The sequence below is a fragment of the Scomber japonicus genome, chromosome 14 (genome assembly GCF_027409825.1).
Source record: "Scomber japonicus isolate fScoJap1 chromosome 14, fScoJap1.pri, whole genome shotgun sequence".
Lineage (NCBI taxonomy): Eukaryota > Metazoa > Chordata > Actinopteri > Scombriformes > Scombridae > Scomber > Scomber japonicus.
Window position 1 is genome coordinate 24,863,245 of NC_070591.1, and position 27,813 is coordinate 24,891,057.

General features: G+C 41.7%; 3 protein-coding genes across 4 annotated transcripts in view; 1 reads left to right on the forward strand and 2 right to left on the reverse strand.

Annotated features, from left to right (window-relative positions):
* The window catches only part of cdh23 (cadherin-related 23), a 158,219-nt gene that overhangs the window by 112,327 nt on the left and 18,079 nt on the right, over nt 1-27,813 (forward strand). The window contains exons 22-37 of one of the 2 annotated variants that reach the window (XM_053333442.1): nt 1,365-1,554; nt 1,867-2,012; nt 2,323-2,542; nt 3,115-3,267; nt 3,519-3,632; nt 4,250-4,398; nt 8,612-8,676; nt 9,242-9,383; nt 9,517-9,652; nt 10,291-10,679; nt 11,070-11,171; nt 11,319-11,321; nt 11,488-11,637; nt 12,481-12,609; nt 13,318-13,446; nt 13,655-13,882. In XM_053333442.1, the coding sequence (XP_053189417.1) occupies nt 1,365-1,554; nt 1,867-2,012; nt 2,323-2,542; nt 3,115-3,267; nt 3,519-3,632; nt 4,250-4,398; nt 8,612-8,676; nt 9,242-9,383; nt 9,517-9,652; nt 10,291-10,679; nt 11,070-11,171; nt 11,319-11,321; nt 11,488-11,637; nt 12,481-12,609; nt 13,318-13,446; nt 13,655-13,882 (2,445 nt within the window). Of the gene's footprint in view, nt 1-1,364; nt 1,555-1,866; nt 2,013-2,322; nt 2,543-3,114; nt 3,268-3,518; nt 3,633-4,249; nt 4,399-8,611; nt 8,677-9,234; nt 9,384-9,516; nt 9,653-10,290; nt 10,680-11,069; nt 11,172-11,318; nt 11,322-11,487; nt 11,638-12,480; nt 12,610-13,317; nt 13,447-13,654; nt 13,883-27,813 lie in introns of both variants that reach the window. The other variant, XM_053333440.1, reaches the window with a different exon arrangement.
* Nucleotides 5,166-5,663, reverse strand: LOC128373171 (uncharacterized protein C10orf105-like). Its single transcript, XM_053333455.1, has one exon. The coding sequence runs from the start codon at nt 5,661-5,663 to the stop codon at nt 5,166-5,168; it is 498 nt and encodes a 165-aa protein (XP_053189430.1).
* vsir (V-set immunoregulatory receptor) lies at nt 16,345-27,525 on the reverse strand. Its single transcript, XM_053333452.1, has 7 exons — nt 27,287-27,525; nt 20,516-20,932; nt 20,165-20,215; nt 19,956-20,066; nt 19,678-19,705; nt 18,970-19,145; nt 16,345-17,092 (listed from the first exon to the last, which is right to left on the reverse strand). The coding sequence occupies exons 1-7, from the start codon at nt 27,372-27,374 to the stop codon at nt 17,055-17,057; spliced, it is 909 nt and encodes a 302-aa protein (XP_053189427.1). The 5' UTR covers nt 27,375-27,525; the 3' UTR covers nt 16,345-17,054.

A 27,813-nucleotide genomic window follows, 5' to 3' on the forward strand; every position in this document is an offset into this window, starting at 1 on the left:
AAGGGTGCATTCACTTGCATATTCCTTCACTAACGACAGACAAATTGTCATCACTGCGTAGGTCATCACAAAGTAAACACTCTAATATTACCCCCAAACTCTCTCATTGTCCTGCTGGTGTCTTTGGCAACATGTTGTTGTAAATTAAGCCCTGATTGTCCATTAATTAAAGAGGCGTCAGTGAGTGTAATTAAGGGAGTCCGATTGCTAATTAAAATGTAGCCTGCAGTCATACGCATAGCAAATTATTCAGCTGCTAGGCAGAGAAGAAAGGGAGAACCCATCTTTCAGTGCAAGAGAGCTGGATGGAAAAATGTCGAGGAAAGATAGAAGTGTCGCAGTGCTAAAATGTTGCAACATTTTCCACTTATACCTGCCTTCTTGTAGCTATTCCTCAGTTGAGTTCATTCATGGTGCTTCCAACGATGCGATGCATACTGTACGTGACTCTCTGCGCTCAGCGGACAGACAGAGCTACCCCTCTGTACATTTTTCAATAAATAAGACCACCCAGGCTTACAGTCCTGTAATTGGCCCCAATGTAGCCCCTTGCCTACCCAGTGTTTCCATGGTGACAAGAGACCACCTGCTGAGTCCTGGAGGTGTCCAGCGAACCGATGAATGTGGTCGCTGTGTCCAGTTCAAGGATCAGCCCACTCAAATCCTAGAGCAGCCCATCATCACTACTGCATTCAGCACCTACACACACACACAGTGAGCCTCCTCTAACATCTCATTTCAAAACAATATTCTCTTTTCTGCCACTCTGCAGTCAGATCAGGGCTATGAGTTCAATAGACAAGGCTAATGTATTTGCTCACCATCTTTTAATGTGCTCTGCTCAGGCCAGAATTGATAGTTCAACTGGCACCTATCTTTGTGCTGTTGCTAATCAATGGGCCTCTGAGATGCCTCCCTACCATGTCCCCTTAATAATTAAATACCTGCAAAACCTTTGTTCCTCTAATGACCAATTAACCAGTTTCCAGCGTTTTTAGTCAGTGCACTGAATAATTGATCAGCTCTTTAAAATCCAGCCAGTGTTTAAGCCCGGACTCCCTGCATTCATCACCCATTGCCACTTTGTGTCAGAAAAGAGACGTTACCATTTTTCTTTTGGATGACTGATGTGTTAGTGCAGTTGGAAGGGGGTTGCATGCGTGAAGATGCTCTGACGGTGAGGTGGGGGTGGCCTCATTCATATTATTAGTACTATCATGATTATTCTTTTTTTTCATCTCATTGCTCCCCTCCCTTCTAACTTGTATCTTGAGGAATATTATTCATATGGTAAGCCAGGAGTGAAAGAAGCATATAAAACATCTAGCAAACATCTAGGTTTCCTCTGTCACTCATTTGTCCAGGTGTTGGCAGTGGACCCTGACAATTGGGAAAATGGGACAGTGGTGTACAGTATCAGTCCAGAAAACCCTTTCTACACCATAAACAGCAGTACCGGGAAGATCCGCACCAGTGGGGTAACCCTAGACAGGGAAAGCTCCAACCCCAGGGATGCAGCGCTCATGAGGACTATTATCATCTCAGCTGTCGACCGTGAGTAGTGTGTGTGTTTGTCTGTGAGGTGGGTCACCCATGTCAGTGTGCACACTTGCATTAGCCTTTCAGTGTATAAATTTGTCTGATCCATGAAACACCTAAACCATCTGTAAGCAAGCTTAAATTCCTTTATATGATCCTCAGTAGAGAGCTTTCAGTTCTGAGTGATTAGCCTCTTTCTTCAAGTCTCATTCCTCGAGTTTTATGTTGACCATGAAACTTTTTACTGTGACTGATAAACTCTCCTGACCATGAGATGTGGGGTGTGTGCCTGTGTCTCTTTATATGTCCCTCTGGCGCCCTCTTTAGGTGGTACACCTCCACTGCATGCAACAGCAAGCACCACAGTATTTGTCAATCTACTGGATCTCAATGACAACGACCCAACCTTTGTCAATCTGCCCTTTGTGGCTGAAGTGCCAGAGGGACTGCCCATTGGATCCTCAGTTTTTAAGGTAACTTTTAGATACAGTCTATTTTTAGATTTCAGGGATGCCGATTCTCTGAACATTTATAACATAGTAGAATCCCTGCATCTGTCAGTATTTAGCACAAAAAGTTTTGGGCAACACAGTGAATCATTTTCTGATGTCACATGCTTTTTTGCAAATATGACATACATATAGATTCTTGCTCATTATGCATAATCTTCATGAAATAATCAAAAATGATATATTTCTTCCTGTCCCCCCTCCCCCATAACTCTGCCTTTTTCTTCCTCTATCTCTCTTTCCCCTCGTGTTGATCATCCTCTCGCTCTTTTAGGTCCAGGTGGAGGACCCAGATGAAGATAAAAATGGTTTGATTACCATGGCGTTACAGATGGGCATGCCTCGCTTGGATTTCTACCTGAACACTTCGACTGGCATTCTCACCTCCACAGCAATCCTCGATCGTGAGCAGATGGGACAGTACCATTTGAGGATTATAGCCTACGATGCAGGGAAGTTCCCACGCACCTCCACTTCAACTCTCACTGTCACAGGTAAGAGTCTGTCAATGTGCCTGATGATGATGATGAGAAATATGGGTTTGATTTCCCTTTGTGCTCTCTCAAATTACCCTGCATATGAAACTACCGAGACATAGCATGATTAGATTCTGAGTGACATGCGGATTACAGGCAGACCTCTCAGGAATCTGCTGAGAAGGCTGCTACCACCTGCTGGTGAAATGTGAACTACCCTAAAAGGAGACTAATCATTGGACTGCTGTGAACACGATAAAAAAAAAAGGATTGGAAAAGCTGAATAAATGTTTCCAGTGTTCTTAAAGGGATCAGATGAGTTTGAAGCAATGAAATGTCTTCAATTTGACAAAATAACTGTTGTGTGGCAACATGTTTCATGTCACGTACCCTTCCAGGGCAATCAGAGGTCAAGATCAGCCACAGAACAGCAGGAAGCAGATCATGTACTAAAACCTGAATCCTCGGATTTAAAGATGGTCTTTGTACTCACTGTGCCACCCTGCTGCCTTATTTGTTCTCATGTACATCTATCTGTGTGTCCTCACCTCTGTCTGTCTGTGTGTTTTGTGTGTGCGTGCGTGGGTCAGTCCTGGATGTAAATGATGAGACGCCCACCTTCAACCCTCGCGTGTACAATGTTACCCTGAAGGAGAGTGTCCCTAGAGACCACATTGTAGCTCGCCTCAGCTGCTCTGACAACGACGCCGGCCTCAACGCCGAACTTAGCTACTTCATCACAGGTCAGAGGTTACAGTGGGAGGTGTTTTTGTGTTTTTGTTTGTCTGTGGGCTAGACAGTCATACAGTTACTGGAAATATGTGCACGTAAAGTACCTTTGTCCATCCATCCATCACTGTGTAAGTTTGTGTATGAGGTGAGCTCCTCTTGCATGTTTCTGTTAGTGTTTATGGCTGTTTGTGAGTGAATGTGTGGGTTTTACAAAGGAACTGCAAGTTAACTTTGGACATGTGTTTGTGTTTTGTATTTTTAGGTGGTAATCAGGATGGTAAATTCAGCGTGGGCTTCAGGGATGGCATTGTTCGGACAGTGGTTGGTCTAGACAGAGAAACTCAGGCGGCATACACTCTGGTGGTAGAAGCTATCGGTGCGTCATGAATTCATATCTTTTTTTTGTGGTGTGTTGGGAGTATCCAAACCAGCATTTTTTATCATCTTCATCTTGTGTGTTTGTATTTGTTAATAACAGGGCTTGTTTTCTCTTGTTTCTCTTTTGTTTGTCCACTTCAAAACTGCTCCTTTCTACTTTTGTGTGGTGATAGGGGGGAAAAAGTGATGCAAGCACATCTGCAGTGATTCCATACTATTGCTCAACTGCCTTTGTTCCTGTTTGAAAAGAAAGAACAAAAACTATGAGGTTTTCCTGTTTTGGAAACCATTGAGTCAGAGTGGCTTCTACTTTAGGGGGCAAGCAACACAAGAGACGAGGAGAAGAGGCAGATAGTATGAAACTGTGCAAAGAAACAGAATTAAACATAATCTCCTAATTCATAAGAAGCTGAAAGTGACCCAAGTTTCAATAAGCCAACAATGTTTCTATCTTGGTTCTTCATTTCTTTCTGAAGCTTGTTAATACATATCTAGTTCCACTTTTTCTAAACAGCCATGTCTCTGTCATCTGTCCTAGTGTTACGGCTACAATTAGCATAAACCTGGATGACTGTAACCAATATGTTTGTGAAATGTGTCCGTTTCTGCACATAGACAACGGTCCAGCAGGCAGCAGGAGGACAGGCACAGCCACTGTATTTGTTGAAGTGCAGGACGTAAATGACAACAGGCCCATCTTCCTCCAAAATAGCTACGAGACCAGCATACTGGAGAGCGTCCCCCGAGGAACCAGCATCCTTCAGGTGGACAACACACACTACTAAACACACACTACTAAACACACACATAGAAGCATACTCAACCTTCAGCAGTCAAACTTTTTTTTAAACTTTATCACTTTATTTTCTAATGTAACAATCACAATACACAAAGAATCAGTTGGCTCAGGTCGCATTCGTCTTTTCATTGCTGATGACCCATCACGTCTAATAGTGTTTGTCTTAATGCATATGAATTACCAGATGGATTGGGTTTACTGCATCAGAGTGATTAGCTGGGTGATTTAGAGCAATGATGCTTGTGAATATGATATGGAGGAAATTACCTCTTCATAAATCATTATTGTTGAGAATATTGTGTAGACTTAACTGAGCTGCAATCATTTAAGGGCCTTAAGTTGAGTCAATTCCTATCAGGAGGAGCTCTTATACTTTGTGTAAGAAATTGAATTTAATGACATTTTAATTCAATTTATTCCCTAGACCGCATTTAAGTTTTGGTGATGCATCAAATCCTTGCTGAGAGAATCTAATGGAGTCATTCTTAGATTGAATAATTACACTCCTAGCAATTATGTTGTCTCTTATAGATAGTAAAATGATCAATGACAAAAATGTATAAACAATGCTGCAAAGCTTTTTAATTGCCTCATTTGTAAACCTCGTCCATCTAGCATTCAAAATATGTTAAAACAAATACTAAAAAAGTTATATATGATATTCACGACATAAAAAAGCAATGTAACTCTGGTTTAGGGGGGCAGGCAGTCAGTCCTCGATCAGTCCTCCAATTAGATTTCAGTGACGTAGTCAAATAGGCAAGGCATGGTGAGGTGCGGCTCCACTCTGGCCTCTGGCTGTACTGTCTGTCTGTCTGGAGACTGAGAAGCATGTGTGCTGTCACGCTCGTGCGGCCTGCGATACGGCGGTCTTCTGAAGGAGATGTTGTATGAACGACGATAGGAGCCCAGCCTCTTCCACACTTTGAGCTGGGGCTCACTGGAATGGCTTTTTCCAAGGGTCAAGCTCTCCCCTGGGCCACAGCTGGCCTCAGAGTCCCCGTCCTGTTCAGAGGGCCGGCACACTGCCAGGAAGGCTGCCAACCCTGCCAGCAGCAGCGATAAGCCAAGCACCACCATGATGGTGAATTGTGGGTCATGGATGTCTGAAGAATAGGATGGAGTTAGTGCAGTGGTGGGAGAGATGGCGGTGGATGTCAGGCTGGACAGAGTGATGTTTTCTGTGTTAGAGGACAGGGTAAAGTTGGAGCCTAGTTCACTGGTGTTCATGGTGCCCTGGATGGAGAAAAAAACATCAGATTGGAAATCTAGGTATGTTTTTTTGTGTATGTGTGTGCACATGTGTTTGTTTGTCTGCTTGTGTTTGTGGCTGTTTTTGAGTGTGTGTGTGTGTGTGTGTGTGTGTGTGTGTGTGTGTGGTCAGCCTCTATCAAAGTGCCACAGCAGCTCTCTTGATATGCCGTGTTTTGCCTCACTAGCCAAGCCTAACCAAGCTGAGTAGGTTTATTTGGGGGCTTATTTTCACTTTATTGGGATCATACACTCAAGGGCTTATATTATGCGTACTCACACATTTACACACACACACGCACAAATATGCACAGAAACGCCTGCATGCACATGCAGATGCGGTGAGTGTTTGGCATTTGCGGCAATTATGTAGCTATTAAATCAAGGACTACAAAACCGTCAATGCTTGACAGGCTTTCTTCAATGTAAAACAAATTGGGTTTATTAAAATGCCCCTTGTAAAATGTAAGGCACCCCCCACCTTTTCTACCCCAGTCTCCAATTATCCCCCTCTCATTCTCTGCACCCCCATCTTCAGCATAGTAACATTTGTAAATGTCATCGTCCTTAATTCAGCGGAGACAAAGCATGGCTTATCGGTTTAAGGGAAACACATTGGGACGTGAAATTATTTTTAAGACCAAATGCCAGGAAAGCTGTGAAAAGGCCAGTGGAGCAGGATGGCTCGTTAGAGAGTCAGTTCATTAGTCAGCGCCTCCAAGCACATAAGCTACCGCACACACACATATACACACATACACTCACACTCACACACTCACTCACACCCACAACTATTCAAACACAAACTTTCCTTCTCACCCTACATACTGTTGCTTGTACTACACATATTCATGATTAGGCACGCTGCTCTTAAGCTTGGCAGCTTAGCTGTAAGGTACTCTCCCTCACTATCACCCCACATTGTTGCTCCTCCAGATCTGACTGCTCAGCTAGTTTTGAAACACTGAAACTCATCCCTTAACTTCTTTACATGTGCACTTTGTCTAACCTATTCACATTTATAAAGTTTGATCAATTATGCGCTCACAAGTTTTCCAGTGCTTGCAAAAGCATATTAGATTTTTTTTTGTATTTCATTGCCTCTTGATTGCTCTCTGATTTATGGTATTTCTCACCATATCTTCTCTGTATCATCCACATAGTGGGAGCATAAATTGAATGAGGAATACAGAAACAGTTCATGGAAGTCAGATGTCCCGTCTATTTGCTAATATTCAATTCCACATTTCAGTCTTAATCATACTCAACCAAATGCAAACACAGCAATCTCCGCATAACTCCCACAGACAATGTGCAGTTCCTCGAGCACATGTTGCAGCTCATATGTCGAAATGTGGATTTTAGGAAATTCATTGCAAAAAACAGACTCCACAGCAGACATGAAATACATATACAGTAGTAACAGACATTAATGAGATTTTTAGCTTTCTTAAGACCTTAAGACTTGAATTTGTTTACCTCTAAAATACAAATCAATTCACATTTCTTCTTCATATTGAACCTGTAGTGATTTGGAATAAAACCGTTCAAAAATACAGTATATACTCACACCCACACTTTAGAGACTCTTTAAAACAGCACCTTGCTTAGTCCCAGTAACTGAGGTCAGACCTGTTTCTTGGCTCTACACACTTGTTTTTCCCCCCTTAAACTGCTGCTTTCCCAGAAACAGAGGGGAAAACGCCGGAGAGGAAGAGGGAAACAAGGAGGGAAAGGGGGTAAAATGTGGGTAACAGCTTCATGGTTGAAGATATCTCACTTTTGTTTTAATGCCAGAGAGCAAAAGACAATAATGTGTTTTCTGAGCCCCGCTGAGGCTCAGTCAATAATCTCTCAATGCTTACACTTCACCTGCTTACACTTACAACATCTGGCTCTGCAATGTAGTCTTACACTTTACACACCCCCTTTTATGGCCAAAGTGGTGCAGTCCACTGTGTAATACCCTATTCATCACTCACCAATCTGACCCCCCAGCCTCTTTTTTTCTCCCTTCTCCCCCTCCCCTCTCCTCCTCTTTCTCCTCTCCTCTCCACATCTCTTTATAAAGCTAATGAGACTGAAGTTGGGCCCCTCTTCACAGAGGAAGCAAGAGAGAGCAAAGGAGGACACACAGTTCAAGAGAGAGAGAGAGCGAGAGAGTGAGAGACAGGGAGACTTGTGAGAGTGTGTGTGTCTGTATTTGTGTGTACCTGAGTGTACATACATGTGCTTGAGTATCTCAAGTGTGTGTGTGTGTGTGTGTGTGTGTGTGTGATTGAATATGCACTTTGTAAGCACAAATCCACAGAGGAGCTGGGAGTGACATGAAGTCAGCCTCATCCGATGCCAGCGTCTCTGTGCCTCTCTGGATTCAGAAGTCAGTCTTATGACATGGTCCATTCACCAGCAGCTCAGCATGCTCCACTATTTATCTGTGTACACTGTGGAGCCATGCTGTCTGCGCCGACTTTGGGGTTTTTTCGGCTGCTTCTGGCCTTCTGCCTGTAACACACAGACAGAGAGAGGGAGGTACTCACTGCCAAGCCATGTTGGCATGGTGGCAAGATGAAACTGGGCAGCAGTGGGTGTGTGGTGAAGGAGGAAGTAAATCATCTGTTTATGGAAACTATCTGATCAATCAAAATTGTAAAATTGTGAAGTGTATTATATATCATGTGAAGTAGTGTGGGATAAACACACCAGAGAGGTCAACACTCAACATCCAACTGAAGGACAGACTTTGATCACTGGTAACTAAATCCGTCTGATCACGTCTCTTGCGACAGCAGCTGCAAAATCATGGCTCTTAAACATTTTTGCATCCTCTGCCTTTCTAGGCAGCGTTTTTGTTTGTGTTTTACATATTATTGTATATTTGGTTATGTCTGGTGTCCCTTGTGTTGAGTTTTTGCTTGTCTGTACAGGTGCAAGCTACAGATGCAGACCAGGGGGAGAATGGCCGAGTTCTGTACAGAATCATCACTGGTAAGTGCTGCTGTACTTAAATTTTTCCTCCCAGATGGCATTTACACACACCGACACCCACAAACGGACGCGCTGAGAGAGCAGGCCCACATGCTGCATTTAATTATTCAATTACTAAAATAACTGATTGTGGTGTCATTGACGTTGGTTGGTATACCGTGAATGCAGGCAAGAAATTCCCCTAAAAAGTTTCCATGTCAAGTTTCTGATGATCATTTCTCTTGTTTCCAATGCAATTTCACTTGTTTTTAAACTGTCTAAAAGTAGTAGAAGGCAAATCTTTCCACAGTGAAAATCCCAGTAGTGACAGGTTCTTAAAACATAAACACTAGTTTGCATTGGAGGCAACTGAAATTATCTCACCCAGTTGGCAGATGCCTATGGAGAAATTACTCAAATCATAAACTAGGTTAAATGTTTTGCTAAAATGTGCATTTTTATTGAAGTCACTTACTCTGTTACACATTCCCTCCCTCTTTTCCTGTGTGTGTGTGTGTGTGTGTGTGTGTGTGTGTGTGTGTGTGTGTGTGTGTGTGTGCATTCGAATTGTGAATGAATGTAGGGAACAGTAACAATCTGTTCAGCATAGACAGGCAGACAGGGCTGGTGACAAGAGGCCTCAGGGCTCTGGACAGAGAAACCAGCAGCTCCCATGTGTTGGAAGTGGAGGCCTTCAACAGTGACGAGGGCAGCATGAGGAGCTCTGTGAGGGTGAGGGGGCAGTGGATGGTGACCAGTGTAGAAGCTAAAAACTTTTTGTTGAAGTCATGTGTGCTTTTTATTACTCCTCAAACTTAGTTGTATAGTATAGTTGATGTACAGCTTAAAATGTCCTCTCCTGTAGGTGATCGTATATGTGGACGATGCCAACGATGAGGTGCCAGTGTTTACCCAGCAACAATACAACCGTCTGGGCCTCAGAGAGACTGCTGGCATTGGCACTTCTGTGATTGTGGTTCGTGCCACAGACCCTGACTCTGGTGAGTTCAGTCTCAGATCAATCACGAAACGCAAGTTTGATGTCAGTTCCTATTTTCGGCCTTTCGGCCAAGTTCATCCTCATACCGCAACGAAACAGAAAGAGACATTTAGCTGATCGTGGCTTTAAACATCTACCTTAGGGTCTGCTGTATCTGACACTCTGACATGACACCAAACCCATCACTAGTGTTTGTATTCTGACCTCTATACCAGAACTTTCTGTATCTTACATCACAATTATGTTGACTGTAACTAGCTTTTAAATATCTGCTTCTGCTCCACATTGCAGAGACTTCCTCTATTCACTTCCCGTTTGGTTAAGTGTTTCTTAGGCACTCTCTGACGCATCTGATGCCGTGACACACATTTTCCAAAACCTTAGCACAGCCGTGAATCTAAAATAAACGTAGCATAGGGAACAGAACCGAATGTTGACAACACTCTTACTGTAAAAACAAAGTTGGGAAGGCTGTTTGCCATGTCGTAGCTACAGCTTCAATACTGTTACAAGATTTTCCAAAATATCCAAAGTTACAACTTTATACTCTCAAAGTTGTTAAAGTTGTCATTGAAAATAATATTTTTCCCTTGTTCACATGCATTTCCTCACCAACCTCCTCCTCCCCTTTCCGTTCAGGTGATGGTGGAGCTGTAGCTTATGCACTTGTGTCCGGCTCAGACCGCAAGTTTGAGGTGGACGTGAGCACCGGCCTAGTAACCACCGTGGACTATCTGGACTATGAGACCAAGACCACATATCTGATGAACGTCTCAGCTACTGACCAGGCCCCACCTTTCCACCGGGGCTTTTGCACCGTCTACGTCACCCTACTTAATGAGCTGGATGAGGCCGTGGCCTTCTTCTCAGCCGGTTACGAGGCCTCGCTGCGTGAGAACATCGCCACTGGGACGGAGGTGGTCCAGGTGCAGGCCCAGTCGGCCGACAACTTAAACCAGCTGACTTACAGATTCGACCCTGATACGTCCCCCGCAGCTCTAGCCCTCTTCAAGATAGACAGCGTCACGGTGAGTGGGAGAGCAGTGGGGGAAAGGTCACCAGTGATAAGAACACAATGTACGTGCCTGTTTTTTGTATGCACTTCAGAGACTGCAACCACCTTCCATCAAATATGTTTTTCATGCATTAACCACGGTGTGACACGATAACACCTCTTCCTTTGTGTTTTAAGCTAGAGCTCTTTTCCTGTCAGCTGATCAAAGAGTTTGTTTGCTTTGAAGTGATTTGGTTCCTTAGATGAAAAATTGGGTTTGTTTAGTAGATTTTTATGATACTTGCTAGTCTTTCTCTGTCTCTGTCTTTGCTCACTGTCTGTTGTATTGGGAAGATTTTTCTCCAGTATGGACTCTTTCAAGAGGTAAATATACAGTGTATGCTGATGTGTTTGATGTTTTCAGGGCCGTATCACAGTGACAGGCCTGCTGGATAGAGAGAAGGGAGATATGTACACCTTGACTGTTGTAGCCGATGATGGAGGACCTAAAAAGGACTCCACTGTGGTACGGTGCTTCATTCTGAATTTTACGTTACTTTATCCCTATCCATCATTTCACATGGAATTTATTACAGTGGTTGTTGTTTATTCTGTTGTAGAAAGCTTAATGGCATTCCTCTTTTATTCATTGCATCTCTCTTTGGAACTGCAGAAGGTAAGACTGATCTTTTGATAGGGCTAAAGCACATCATGTAATTTACTCATCTGAAGTATGAAAAGTGATATTGTTGTATTTTACAGTGGGTTTTGGTTATTTTAGTCATTTTGAAAATATCATTTGGTAAGTTATGGAGCCCACATTTGATCTTATCTCTCGACAGGTATCAATCACCATCCTGGATGTGAACGACAACAGACCCGAGTTTGACATCACATCTGATACTTCAGTGGACATCCTGGAAAACACACCCATGGGGAAGAGAGTGGCAGTTGTGCTGGGAAGGGACAAAGATGCTGGATTGAATGGACTGGTGAGAGCGAAAGAAAGCGGAACAAACTAGGGCTCAGAAGTTTGTGGATGTTGCACTATAAGAGGCATTATATCATCAAGTGAACATTATCACAATTACTTAATAAACTTAGAAACCTTACTGAAATTACATCCCTGAGAAGATAGGCAGTTACAGTGTATCTGACATTGTTAATTTAACAGGAAATCTCCCCTACTGCTATACTGCACAAAACAAAACTACAGCACAAAATGTTTTCCATCACAAATGTTGCAAAATGTTTACTTTTTTTTCAATAAGGTGTGGGGCTTGAGGTGAGGTCACCAGTTTGCTCCACACTGAATATGACACAGTAGTTATGTTTTATTCTTTTTGGTTTTTGTACATTTTCATATGATGTGTGGGTACTCTTGAAGCTCTTGAACCTGTCTAAAGAATCTCCAAATGATTTTGACATCTCAGCAAAGTGGTCCTCTTATTTTGCTAGAACCACATTTGTTCGTCCCAACCACTTCAAGTTTTTCTTTTTAAACTCAACCCACCCTCCTTCTGTTTTATTCTTTCTCATTCATACATGCAGCAACATTTTTTTCATAATCATGTTCTGTTGCTCAATGTGGGTCAGATACACTTTAATGGCCTTTCTTCTTGGTAATGTCATTTCAGCATTTATACTGTTTATAAGTATAAATCACTAATCTAATCAATAATCAGCATGTACTAGGATTTAATCAAGTGTCAGAGCCTGTGCGGTCAAATACAACTGTTTATTATAAGTGCTTCTTACTCAACCTGATATTTTCATTTTCTTACTAACACTCCTCCTTTCACTTTGTCTTTCTCATTGTGACTCTTCACTTTCAGGTCAATTTTACTCTGGTGGCAGGCAACATGGAGGATGTGTTCAAGATCAAGACAGTGAACCACACCTATGGGGAGGTCTATGTCAATGCTCCACTTGACAGAGAGTCAGTGGACCGTTACCTACTCAAGGTTAGACAGCAATCCACATGCATTCAGCATTCTTCTTTATGCTAATAATAAGACAATTATCTGCTTGAAAACTATACAATTACCCAGTTCCTGAATAACCTCAGGCACTTCTTTGTGCGTAATGTCCTCTAATGGCTTAACATCTTAAATATAACACCTCTGTAACATTAAACATTCATGACTAAATAACACCTTCTTTCTGAATGCACTCTGCCCCCCTTCAACCCAGTGAAAAGAGGAACAAAAAAATACAGATATCTCTCATCAGGGATTAGTGTTGTGACTAGTGTTGTTATTAACCAGTGAGGTGGTAGACATTCTCTATATGACCATATGAGCTTCACACTGATCTTTCAATTGAATTTAACACTTGCACCACAACCCAAAATTAGTTCTAATCTCAGTCCAAAAAAAAACAAGCTGAATGTGTCTTATAAAAATAATAGTCACTTCATAGTAAGTTGAGTACAAGCATTGACAATAGAAAGCAACTTGTGGTCGTTTTTTAGACTCTGAGATGATTTTCTTGTCAATTTTTAAAGTAAAAGTAAAAGCATTCTTAAGATTGGATTTACTTTCAACCAAGCATCAAATAAGACAGACATACACTTGATCTCTTTGCCCTCTATGTGATTATATGCTGTGTGTCCAAATGCATGGTCAGGCCTACATAATAGTACACAGCAGTGCATGTGTGTGTTGTTACAGGTGCGTGCCATAGACAATGGCTCACCCCCCAGACACACTGATCACTCGCTCACCATCAACATCCTGGACGTCAATGACAATGCGCCCGTTATTGAAAGCCAGAGGGGCTACAACGTCAGCATAAGCGAGGTGGGAGTTGGCACATTACATGAAGCGAGTTTTGAAGAAGGTCTTTAGTCTTGTGTGGATCTTGACCTGAAGCTTAACAATGTCACTGTTGAATAAGTACTGGTGGTTTTCAGTTGACACAATAATATTTCACCATGCAGTCACAAGTTTGCGTTTATACTACCACGGGCAATTGGTATCGATGCCTCTTTTATTATGTAAATTGCAGAATGTTGGAGGAGGTACGTCAGTGCTCCGCGTGACAGCTACAGACAGGGACATCGGCCCCAACGCCATGCTGTTCTACTACATCACCGCCGGAAACCAGGATCTAACCTTCCGCATGGACCGTGTGACAGGAGAGATGGTAACACGTCCAGCCCCTCCGGATCGCGAGCGCCAGCAAGAATATCGACTCGTTGTCACAGTGGAAGATGATGGCACGCCACCTTTGTCGGTAAGACTAAAGGAACAGAAACTGCAACAAGTAGTTCACGACCAAAAAACATCTCAATCTCTTATAATGAGATCATTTTCTTCAATCAAGTGATATTTTCTCTTGACACTTCATCTCATTATGGCAGTGGGTCATTTAGGGGATCCAGCATCACTTTTTGCTTTTATACCCTCTTTTGGTCACTCACTGTACTGCAATCAGTGATCTTAAAGATATGCTCATTCTGGGGACTCTCTGCAGCAGCAGCAACAACAACAGCTTATTCTACCAGTGCAAATAAGATATGACACACATTAAGGCCACCTGGCTTTAAACAGCCCACACACTAAATTCACTACAGTGGTTGGATCAGCTGTAAAGGCAAGGTACAGGAAACACCTTCGTTTGTAAACAGGAAAACCACAACTCATTTCCAAAAAGAGGAAGGTGAGCATCACCACTTCTCCTGTTCAGAAATGTTTACAACAATAAGAGGCTCTTTTAAAGTTGGTGCAGTCAAAAGGAGGTATCACTTGTGCATGCATCACCATATGATGTGTGGTTTTACTGTGATGTGATGTAACTCCTGTCTAGGCAAAGTAAAAGATGGGTGGTACAAACCTAATAATAATAAAGTAGCTCCTGCTCATACAAGATATACATTTAAAAATACAAACAGTAAAAGCAACGCTGGAGAGAGGACATGGCTGACACTAGGTATCCCCACATATTCTTCTAAAACTAGATACTAACATTGTTTTATCATTTTCTCCCCTCAATGACAGTCTCCCTCTCGTGTGCACCATCTTGGAGGCACACAAGTGGAACAACCTTGTTCCGGTTATAATGGGTCCCCAGGCAGCAAGTACAGCACGTCCTTGTACAGTGATAGTTTTGGAGACCTGCCAGTAAAAAGGAACAATGATTTCAAAGACTAGACATAGGACTTCAAGGTGTAAGAACTCCAATTTATTATACAAGCTACAGCCAGAGCAATTTAAATGCAATATACAGAACAAACATGCTTTCACAGGATCGTTCTGCCTATGTGTTTAATACAAGCTTTGTACAACATGAAACACCAAAACACATACATACAGATGCAAGGTTGCAAGACAGCCTGTACACACACACACACACACACACATTTTTCTTAAAAACTTCAACCTCACATTCAAACACACACACAGGCAAATTTGAAAACGCAACAAGACTTTGGTTTGACTACTTATAAAAAGTACTCACATTTTTGAAAAACAAAAAGTAACAATACATTTACAATACCCTGTCCTACACACCTGCTACACATCATTTGGAGATGATATCTTGCTGCTACATATTTACGTCAATTTAAAAAAAAACAAAAAAACACCAGTGATTCCTTACAACAACAATAATAATATAGCAATCATCTAATTTTCTGTCATCATTCTCTATGATCATTTTCATCTACAGCCACTTTCATGTGTTTGGGTTAACATTTCGAAGCCATTCATCCACACTAAACAATTAACTTATTAACAGTCACACAACAGTCACACGACAAAATAGGAATAACTCTTAATATACACATCCTAACAATAAAATCAAGATACATTTTTTAACAATCCAGAAAATGAAAAAAATATATGTTTATAAACCACATTTTGCATGAGGACAGCAGTTTAACTTTTTTGCAGTTTTATGATTTTTACTAAGAATTTATTAGGTTACATTCAGAACAGTTTTAATAAACAAAACAATTTCATGATCAAACTGTACATAAGCATGAATGAATTTTCTTTTTATTACAATTTTTAGCATTTATTGATTTTATGCAAATATTTAAGGCTACTGTGAAGTGCTGCATATTTGAGAGAATATGAAGGAAGGAAGGAAGGAAGGAAGGAAGGAAGGAAGGAAGGAAGGAAGGAAGGAAGTAAGTAAGTAGTATTTAAAGCAACCAAGCTGACTAACTAAGTGAGAAAAGAAGCCAAGGCCAGCTTGAAATGATACAGTAACAAAGAAATGCCGTTGCTGTAAGTTTCTGTAAAGATTCTGTAAACTTGTAGTACTTGTGAAGAAATATTGGGACTTCTTTGACTGTCCTCTTTGGTATGTAGCTGTTAGAGCCACTTATTAGGATAACAGGAATGAGAGAGACGCTTTTTCACTTTCACACCTTTAGGTTGGTTCACTTGGTCCAGACCAAAGAAAAGAAGTGATAGTTTTCTTTTTAGTGAGTTCTGTATTCTCATTGACACATGTATTTACATGGAATGTCAGATAACTCATTCAGTTGACATTTTTGGTGAATGTCATCCTGTATCATTAACACTATAAACACCAATGAGTAAAAAATGTAAAGTTTACTCCAAGTTTATTCCAGTGACTGACAGCAAGATACTTTAATACAAGGACACAATCATGTCACCTTTATGTTTTAACCTCTTTTCATTTTCTGATGTATCAAGGAATATTCCTGCATTCATCTGGTGGCATGTAGTAGTAATAGTTACCAAATGATCTTTCATAATTACATGGGAGATTGTAATAGCTTTGCTTTTAAAATCATGCTGAAATCTGTGTATGTGAAATCTATGTATACTATCACACCACTGTATATTTGGTCATTTTGCAAAAAATGAACTGCACCAGAGTTGAACTGGTAAAGGACAGGAACCAGGTGGTTTAAGTCTGATTGTTGGTCCGCACCAGGCTTCAAATCATCGAAAGATGAACCAAACCGAACAGATAAACTCACCACAGTTTGTCTGAACCAACTGCACCAAACATGTTAGGTGTGTAAGTCCACAGGAACTGCTTAACCACTCCTGCACACAGCAGAACCCCACCCTCATCACCCTGGTATCGTCTCAAGCATCAGGCCCCACCAGACCATGGTACCTGTTGGTCCACAAGCTGTTGGCAGCATTTGGATGGAGCGTCACACACATACCCAGCTCCCCCCACAACACAAATGATCACAAGCAAAAGTTTGCTCTTGGCCCCCCGGCTGTTGTTGCAGGTGGAACAAAAATGCAGTCTGTTCCCTCCTGCGGCCCAGACACTGTACAGATGACAGTCCCAGTAGAGGTAATTGTGAGATAGACCATAAGGACAATATTGCTGTGAAGGCAGAGAGAGGAAGAAGAGAATCGGAGGACTGTTTTCAGGTCAGCAGTGAAAGCGACGAAGGAGGTTTCATCCCCTTTTAAATCTGCACTAAGTCTGGAGACTCAGGGATGGTGTCTGGAATAATAGAATAGTGAATGTCAGTGAGAGTGTAGAAGACATAGCAGTTAATCTACATTTATCAACCTGCACAAATACACATTTTACCTCTATTTGGTGACATGTAAATTGAAATATGAGGGATTCATTCAAATTAGCATTTTCCATTTCTGCCTAAAATGCTGGCAGATATTGAGAAAAGACACAACCGCATTTCTGTTTCAAATCTTACAACATATTAGTTCAATCTCAAACAGAAACTGATAGATTTCTTTAAAATGAGGTGTGTTTAGTAGGAAACTTGTTTAAAAAAGGAACAAAGAGGCTTCGAGTCTGAGTTGCAACATTTTGTAGATAAGAGGGAACTGCTGCTAGTTAATTCCGCTCAGTTGATGGTCATCTGGCTCAAAAAAGATGAAGAAGAAAGCTGAAGTGTGTCTTTCAGCCATGCAACAGAAAACTTGAGGCACAAAAACAAGCCTTGTGTACTGCACAATATTTATCCTCTGAAGGAAATGGACGGGGAAAATCCACCATGTCAAATGTAAAAGATATGTTTTCTTTCAAGGATCACTGATGGTTTCATCAATATTCGTAGCTCTCTCCAGAGGTGAAACATAGCTGTAATCTGAGATGCCATCAAGCAGCGGAAGTTTCCATCTGTCATTTATCGTAAGTAGAGGTTTTCCCACTACTGACACTACGCTTCAAGTTCTATTTGGATACATGAAGCAAAACTGCAGCATATCTATCAGGGTTCTGTTACGGGGGCGGCTCACTTCCACCTCCTGTTTCACTTGTTGCAGCGCTCACAAACTTCTGACATGCAGTGCATTGTCAAAGGATGAGCCCTAGTAAGTATTTCTAAGATTTAATTCGTTCACACTAAATTGTCAAAGGTTAGAGAAATAACATTCATGTGATGGATTAGTAGATTTTGACTAAGTCTGTTTTTTCCTCTCCCATGCACCATCTGAGTTTGTGCTGCCAGGAAATGGGGCAATCCACCTCAGTATGCCCGGAATGTCTGCACAGGTGCCCTGGGAATCAGTACAAAAACACTTGGGATTGAACCCCTGCACCGTAACTAATGTTTCAGTATTATTTCAAGTTGAGGCAGAGAGAACGGCTGAAGGGGCCATTAGTGTTAAATGAGAGTGCTGATGGGTGGAGAATGACTTTTGAGGGAGGCAAGAGAAGAATTAAAAGGATGACGACAAAAGAAGATGTGTGTGGGGGGGGGGGGGGGGGGGGTATTTAAACTCCTTACACAATATACTTCTTTCTTAGTCACGTCAGATTTCAAACCCAGCTGTTTTGGGTGTGAACTTGCAAATTTGCACAAAAGTGTGAACATCTTTCCGCTGCACCATATGCAGGATGTTTCAGCAAATCGTGCACAGAGCTATGGTTGGTTTTTGATTGCATCAGTTCTTTAACACAGCATATGTTTTGAAACACGCATTTCATTTCCAGAACTTTGTACTTCTGCATTATTTTGCACATCATTTGAACAATTGCGTGACCTTCAGGATTATCAGATGTGTGCTTTCAGAAATGTGTTATGCTAAATTTACCACAACACTCACTCCAAAACTGAAATGTGGTCAGTGTGAAATTACTGACACTCATCTTTTTTGTGTTGTAGAGCTTTGACGTAGGTTAATGGATAGAAAATGAACAAAACAGAGAAAGGGTCAGATGTCTCAGATTGTGCTGAATGAGTTATGTGTCTCATGTTTAATAAGCATCTTTTATCAGTAGATGGTTGTTTTTTCCTATCCTGGGTCCCTAGAATAAGTTTCTCTGTATTGTCCTGCTGGATATTATATGCCCTATAGTGTGAGGAGTTTGGTTTGTCAGGATCTATAGTTGTGTGTGTGCGCGTGTCCTACCTTCGATTGGGAAGAACACGTCACCGTGAACAGGAGGAGTGAAGGGGGTTCCTGGCTCAGACAACAGGTGGCGTCCTGTCTCTGAGGACTGTCTGGTCATGATCTGAGAAACAGTACGGGTCTTAATCTGCGGTGATCCCCCGAGAAACACAGGGTTCTCGTGGCCTAGAGCCTCACTGAACATATACACACACACACACACACACACACACACACACACACACATACACAAGAAAGAGAGTCATGGTTATGACGAAATGCAAATGTGATGCAAACAGTGTTTCATCAGTTGCTCAAAACAAGTTTCAGTGTTGATTCTCACAGTAATCAGGGCTTGATTTGATGATTTGTAGTACATGTAAACTCTCTGAAACTGGAAATGTTTTCCACAAAGAGGCCACAAAGTCTAACGTATTGTAATTGATTTCCTACAAAATGTATTCAAGTGGCAGGAAACATACAGTAACATGCAGTGTAAATGCCACTTAGGACTACCAATGTTCTGAGCAAAGGGTTTTCTTGTTCTACAGTCATTGTGATAATTTGTCAAAATAAAATGGCCCAATTGACCTATTGTGTAAAAAATCTTCAGTGTGGCCAGAACATAGCAGAAAATCCACATACACAGTATTATTATTCTAAAGAGCAGGTGTGTTATTGAACACAGTCTGTGGGACCAGCTGCCTGACAGACTGTGGGAAAACGTACCTGTCCATCCTCACCAGCTCTTGTGCACCTGGGAGAGAGGAAACAGGAAATAGGCCATTGTGAATGAATTGAAACAGAGCGGAACACTACAGCTAGTGTGTGAATGTGCTTCCTACTGTGTGAAATACACTTAATCTACTTTGCTGACGGGAAATGTGTGTCGGGAAAAAAACATTATGGGTAACCCAGAGTGAGAGATTTATATTTGACCCATGGTATGGATGTGGAAATGACTTTGTCTGTGTGTGCACTTGTTTGTGCATATTGGTAATACGTACGTCTGCTCGACTGGGCGTTGTACCTCTGTTTATACACAAGCACCAGAATAAGAGGCAGTGAGAGCAGAGCCAAGATGCAGGCTGCTATGGCCAAGGCCACTGGCACAGAGCCTGGGGATACAACAGACAGACTGTGAGTTAAATAAACCGAAGAACTGGCCACTTATTTCTTAGCTACCAGGCATGAAGGCTTGAATAAGGTGACATACCTCCAGGTGGCGCTGGATCCCAGACGGTGCACTCTTGGGATCCATTTCTCCCTGGAAGGAGAGAATAAAAACATTGTTTTTCACAAACATCACAGTGTAGAATTGTTTTGGTTGTCTGCCTTTTAAATGCAACAGTACAGTCACCACAGCATATGGTCTTTTTGCACAATGGTGAAAATGAGCAGTTGTAGACCACATCTCCATAGAATTAAGGAAACTAGCATAACACCATTGTCGTACTTAGCAACTTGCAAAAGTCAATGTGGTTAAGAGAGTTACCTTCTTCCCTTTTCAGTTTAACATCTATGTTAACTTACAGTACATTCACATCCATTTATTTGATGTCCTTACGTGGTGTTACTTGGAGTATAACGTGACTGTGGGGCTTCTGCACCACGGTCCTGTGTTTATTCGCCATATGGAAGTCCAGGACCATACAGCAGTAGCGACCTTGGTCAGCGGGCATCACGTTCTTTAGAGACACCCAGAAGTTCTTCTCTGACGATCCAAAGTCCAAGCCAGCGGGCAAAGTGTGGTTGCCATGGGGATGAGCACCAATGGTAATACCGCGTGGGCCTTGCCGTGCTGTACAGTGCTGGTCACTGTGCTGTGTAAAAAGCCAGCTACTTTTCACGACATCTTCATGGTACAAGGCGGCACCTCTCTGGGCACACAACAGTTTCACAGTTGCTCCTGTGGGACAGGTGTAGTACAGGTGAGGAGCAGAAACACCCAGCGTAGCGTGGGCGTGGGACATCTCGCCATTGGCTAGAGGAAAGACAATAATGGAAGAATGTCACACATTCTAAGTTAGACCTTTCAGTTAGTGCTTCCTCTTCGAATATTTTACAGCCTAAACAAGCTCTGCCAAGTTAGAGACAATAAAGTTTACAGTTATGGCTGTGGTCATGGTTAAAGTCTGACAATCACTCTGCAGGAACGGGGATTTTGTATGAAGTGGAAATTAGATTACCTTGCAAGGCAGCTGGATTTGCGAGATCACACCAGAGTCCATCTCGTCAGACTGGCGGTTAGGATCAGAGTCACAAATCCAGCTGCCTCACAAGGTAAGACGGTGATAGACAGATGGTTCATCCAATCACCTGCCAATTGTTATTTTGAAAGCGCGTGCCCTTTTCCAAACAGTTCCCATGGCCGACTGCTCAGATGGTTCTGTGTAACAAACCATCTGGCACGTCAGCTTAGAATTTAGAGGAACTACAACTCCCAGTGTGTGTTGCAGATGACAAAGAGAATCCAGAGGAAAGAGAGGATTATATTTAGTAAAAATATTAAAGTCACATGTTAAGTTTATTTTAATGGCAGTGGCAGCTGTTTTTTTCCAGGTTCAATTTCCAGCACATTTGTATTAATAAACTGCATGAAATATGACATAGTAATAGAAGAAAACAAAATTAGAAAAGAATTAAGAAAAAGTCCAATTAAGAAAAAAACTTTAGAGGCCAACAATGTTTTTAAATGGTAATATTATAAGATTATTTATAATAATGCAAGTACATTATGGATTTCATTGTTAATATGGCAGATTTATGTTTCCTGAAAGCACTGCCCTGATATCATAAGATAATATAATCAAACAGGAAGGTGTTGGTTAAATCACAGATTCATTCAAATGATGTCTGAGCTAGAGGTGAGTTGGGTTAGGGTTAGGGTTAGTTCCTGCCTGGTACCACTAGTCATAACACAAACAACTACACTGCAAAAACAAATGATCACAACAAAATCAATGTAGATTTAAAGCTACAATGCTGTTATGGTACAAAAATTTCCCATGTCCTATTTCTGCACACTATCACTTCCTGGGTTTTGTGCATTTTAGGTCAGCGCAGCATGCTTCCTGTTCTGTGTATTCATGCTGTGGTTACAGATAGTACATAGTCTACTGGCTAAAATAAATATACTAACCTCCTGTGGGATTTAAATTGCCTGTTCCTCCCAGACAGCTACGGAGGGAGATGCTAGCCAATATATACAGGATCTCATGTGACATGTCTTTTGCCGTCAAACTTGGCAAAGTGTTGAAATCTGACTTTAGCATTTGCCCTTTCTAACCTTGTAACCATCATTGACAGAAATAGAGCAAGAGACACACTGGCTCTAGGAGGAATGAGGGTAAACATTTTCACATATTTCAGGTTGAATTGTTATATATACTGAAAGTCAGTCCTCCAACCACCACTGACAGTGTGGTATCATATGACCCCAATAATTGCAGTGAAATCTCCCATTCCACCTCTCAAGACTGTCAGAGATCCTTTGTTCATACCTTTATGTACGATTAGGAAATCAAAAAGACACCTGTGTAATTTCATGACTTATTGCACAAGCCATCCCCTCGCTAACACTCACATATACACACTCTCACATTCAACCACATCCTGCTCTCAGAGTTCTTCAGTGCAGCGGTGGAATGCACAAACAGATCAACCCTTAATGTATGCTCTGAATGATTCTTTCATTGCTCGAACACAACACAACCAGCATATCCTCAGGCTAAGCAGTCTGAAACTATTCTGTGCAATGCTCCCCTGCACATAATGCAGCGTCAACCCACATAATGAATGACTCTCATATCCAGTGTGTAAAAACAACAGAACTCTTCCAATCTTTCTCTGTTTAAATACATCATTACCACTTTATGTCTGTAACAGATTGCGGTGGTGGCTTTGCATCCACGAATGCTGCTCAGAGGACAGGAAGGCTGCTTGTGGTTGCATGTAAATGCAACTTTGAAACATGAGTGGGGGTGAACTGCAGTCAAAAATAAGTTTGTATGCAAGAATTATCACAGTGGTATGATGGATCAAAAATGTCAAATGTTTCTGGGGGCGGCAGGGGAGGACTGGCCAGTGCTAGAAATTGAGGAGTGGACTTCCTTCCTGAGTTGTCCCGGCACGCGAACATGTCTCCCACTCCTCCCGCTCCTCCTGTCTGACTCCTTATTATTGAAATCTAAATGACAGAAGGCCACAGCTGCTGCTGCTGCTGCTGCTGCTGTTGTTGCTGCACAGCTCTTTATGGGCTAAAAATTTCAAGCAGGTTGCACCTCCACTCACACCCCAATCAGTGATGATTGCAGGTGCAGGTGTTTTCCATCTGTGTGTGTGAAGTTGAAACCCACAGAGAGCAGTGACAACAGACTTTTGTGATTAATGTTGAAATTAAGCATATTTATAGCATTAGCATTAGATGCAACATGTGAGAATGATGTTTTAGTCTATACATCAATAATGGCTCACGGCCAAATAAGTGGTGGGTTTACACTCTGCTGAATATTACATAAAGCAGCTGACCTGCCAACGAACTCTGCTTTATGATTAGCTGTGCATGTTTGTATATACAGTAAGTGTCGCAGTGTGCGAGGTACGTGCCATGTTCCTGTGTCTGCGACTGAACTCTGCACTAGCCATTGTGTACAGGGAGCAATAGGATGACCGGGGAGGGTGATTAAAGTGAAACTGTTTCCCCCACGGCTGTTCCTGCCACTGTGGAGGGACAATAGGAGGGCAAGCCCTTATCCTCTCCTGTTTCACACCCATACTGCCTTCCTTCCTGCCCTTCTTTTTGACAACTCTTCCCCTGTTTCCCTAGCCTTATTTGCACTGGTGAGGATGGCTTGCTGGCAAAGGAGAGTTTTTTTGTAATAAAATATGTTTAATATCTGAATTTACCTTTTGCCTTTTGCTAGGTTGCCAGCTAGAAAGCTATTATACAAATCACATATATTCCAGATATCTCACTGACAAGATCAGGCCTTTCTAGAATGGTTGTGGAAACAATCATGTGTTTTATCATCCCACGTGCCAAGTGTACTGTTTTTCCACAGTGTCAGCACAATCTGAAATGTCTTGATGTGGTTGCAACCAGGTACAATACTGCCTTTCCCTATATCTGGAGCAGATGGGATTTTTTTTTTTTTACTTGTGTACACCAGACATCTGTGTTTTGGCTCCATTATAGATCTAAGTTTCCTCCTGTGATCTCTGTTCTCGGGATCCTGATAGCCCCTCAGGGCCCAGGAACAGGCCCTCTTTTGTTTTAAGCTTGAAATGCCACCTGTTTAGGACATGTTGCCGCTGACAGCTTTCTTTCTTACATTCAGGCATGCAGCATGGCCTGTGTGAATGAATTAAACCATGTCCTAATTTCTGCTTAGTCTAATTACTTTGGATACTCTTCTGTAAGAATCATTTTTTATTGCTCTTCTGTATTAAAGAGGTCTTGACACAACACAGCACAGTGAACATACTTTACTGGTAAATCTTGTATCCTTTCACTTACATGAGTTCACTACCTATGTTTGTACAAGTGCTTCCCCACGCACCTCTGTCCCCACCCATTTTCACACCTGTAATGGTAATGAATAACCCATTACAGGGCGTTAATGAAACCAGACCCCAGATTATCTCTTAAACACACACACAAAGAGAGAGAGTTTCAGTTGAAGCTGCTAACATACTAAACAAATGTATTAGGCTTTTTTTTAAAAGAGTGGCACACCAGACACTAACTACCCAGTCATAAAAGGAAGTTGGTTACAGGAGTGCCTTGGTACCTGAGTGGTTGCAGCATGCCACATTGAAGCAATGTCCCCGGTTTGATACTGGCAAGGGACCTTACCACACCAGCCCCTCTTTCTCTCCCTGTTTCCTGTCGGCCTCTCTGCCACCCACTGCCCAAAAAAGAATCTTACTTCTTTCTTTTTTAATTTAAAAAAAAGGAAGTTGGTTATGGTTCAGTCACGGGCCATCATGTCCAGAGAGGTATGGCATTTCACAGCCATCTTCATTTCCTTAGTCACTCTGTATTCTGTAAACAAATGTGTTAAACTTGTTTGTGAAATGTCCTGGTCGCTCCACTTTATCTACTTCTTCCTCTTTATATACTGCTTTAAATTTAGGTACGACACTGGTGTTGTGTAATGACAGCTTCGTAAGCAAATTTACAACATCATTGCAACATTTCTTTTAACTGCAGTAACAGTGCATTTCTTGAGAATTGTAAATGGGACTTTTTGTACTTTTGAAACAACAGAAAATTACTTTTTGCAGTAAAGTTTGCAGTTACATAATTTTAGCCCACAGACTTCATGATTATCAACTAGTCAAGTTTTGTCCTGTTCACTCTGTCAGTTTAAAGGGCTTCCTTAATTGTGACTATATTATTGTGTTGTTACTGTTAAAATTTCAGATCTTTCCTGACTAAAGCACATTAGGTTGCAGTGGGTAGAAGCAGTCAAGGCTGTGTCATTGGTGGTCAATGCTGTACCCTTGGGCTGTTTATGAGAATCAGCAGTGGGAGACATGTCCTTCCCAGCAATATAGAAAGCCACCAGGATTTTTTTGTGACTTATCGCTGCGTAATAAACATCAAGATGACAACTATGACTGTTTGAAAAACCTTTAAAAATGCAAGATCTGCTCAATTCATGAGCAAGGGCTCCCCCTTCTCTATTGTATACTTATTACTCATGCACATGCAGTAAGCTCCCACACATAAACGCAATTACACAACAGAAAGATTTTGTCTCCCTGAGGCCTGCTCTTGTTGATGAGATTGACCCAGGAAACCATTTTTTATTGCTGCACCCTAATAATGATTTATTCATTTAGTAGAGGGGATCAATACACAGCATGAGCTGAGGTGGAGAAAGTAGTCCAGACCAAAAAGAGAGAGTGGTTACATCCTGTTGAGTTCATTGACAACTTTAGTCTGAGCCATTGTGCTCCATACCCTAATGCTTATCTTGACTGAGAGGAAAAGAGCTACTGATTATTGGTCTGTTTATCTCAAGTCGTGGTTTGTGGAAGAGAAACCCATTATTGGCAGTGGCACAAACAGCTGTTTTCATCATAGGCTGAAAGGAAGGAAACTTCCACACAAAGAAGACATAACAGGGCAGAGCACTGTGGCGTTTTAAGGCTAATGTTAAGCATTTAATTGGAGCATCAATAGTTCCCACAGGCAACATAAATAATGAAATTATTAACACTGTTTACATTAGAAGTTTTTACAAAGTGTACTTCAGAGTTGCCCTTTTACTGGATATGTTATCAACATTTGAACGTTACATATGTCCTGAACGATATTATTGGATATTTTTTTGGATGATTCGGCCTAAAGGGTTAGTAAACATCCCTATCTGCCTTTGACTGGCTTATCTAAAGTTTATCTAAATAGACCAAATCCTAAAGCTGAAAACTGATAACCTCTGCAAGGTTTCAGGGGCGTTTGAAGTGAAGTAGCGCGCGCCCCGGAGGCAACAGCTGCTTCTGCTCTCTCCACCAGCGTCAGCTGACTACACTTCAAGCGGTGCCAACGTCCTTACTAAATCTCTGCATTTGATTACAGCTGACACGAAAACACTGGATTTGACTGGAAATGTAGCAGTAACTTATTTTCAGTCGGTTAGGATTAGGGTTAGGTAAATGAGTGAGCCGCACAGCTCATCTCACAGAGGCACAGCTGACTGAGTCTAAAAACGTGAGCGACCGCTCTCCAGTTGTACTCTTTAAACAACCCACGGGAGGAACTTTAAAACAGCTTCACACCAGATGTGTGAACTCAAAATAACAACAACAAACGGAACCCGAACAACGTACACCTAACAGTATGTGTGTTTACGCCCAGATGTTTACTTAAAGAAATGATAAGCTTCAGTAAACAACAGAAAGTGATAGAATTGCCAACGACTTCTCAAGAGAATAAATCTAAGAACCAAGGCTTTAAATTGTCTGAGTTTGAAAATATAGAAGTTGGTAAAGTGTGACATTTAGCCTACAGAAGTTCCGCTGGTTTTATTAGACCAGTCATAGCGGTATTCTTTCTTGTGATGACCTTTATCAGCTATATTAGGTCTAAAAGGTTATCTACACTTACTGTAACAAACATTAGCTACCTACGTGTCGTATGTCGAATATCTTTTGGTTTAAAATGAAACAAAGCTAAATGTCCTGTTCTCCATCAGTGTATCGAGTGAATTGGTTAGTCTCTAATGGAGCATTGACAACAAGCTGGCACACGCCCGAACAGTCAAGCAGTGTGTTAAACAACAGCAGCTCAGCAGAAGATGTCAGTGTGTGTTTTTTAATATATGCTTACCTCCAGCTATGTAAAAGAGACCACAGCAAAACCAGAACATGAACTTCATCCCCCAAAGTGGCCTCGGACAGGGTAATCCCCACTTCATGGTTGTCTGGATGATGAGCCAAAAAAGTTGAAAAAGCTATTTCTACAGTTAACTTAAGTTCAAATAATTTTCCCTTCACTTTCAATCTGGGTAGTTTATCTCAACTTTACACCAAAACACAGAGGAAGTTGGCAAGCCTGCGTCACCTTGTTTCCAACTTGATTTACTCTGTACTCTTTATAAAAAAGCAACGTGATAGTAGAGGCAAAACGCTCCTCCCCCACTGTCAATCTCTCTCTCTCTCTCTCTCTCTCTCTCTCTCTTCTCCTCTCTCTCTCCCTGCCCCACCCCCAAGAGAATAGCAGATGAAAAACATCACAACAGTCTGACCAGCCAGTGTAAATCCTCATAAACAAATAGTACATCAACAAAAAAGTTTATAGGCTACACTATACACACAATGTCAAAGTGGTATTCCAGAAATGTAGTACTGCATGAC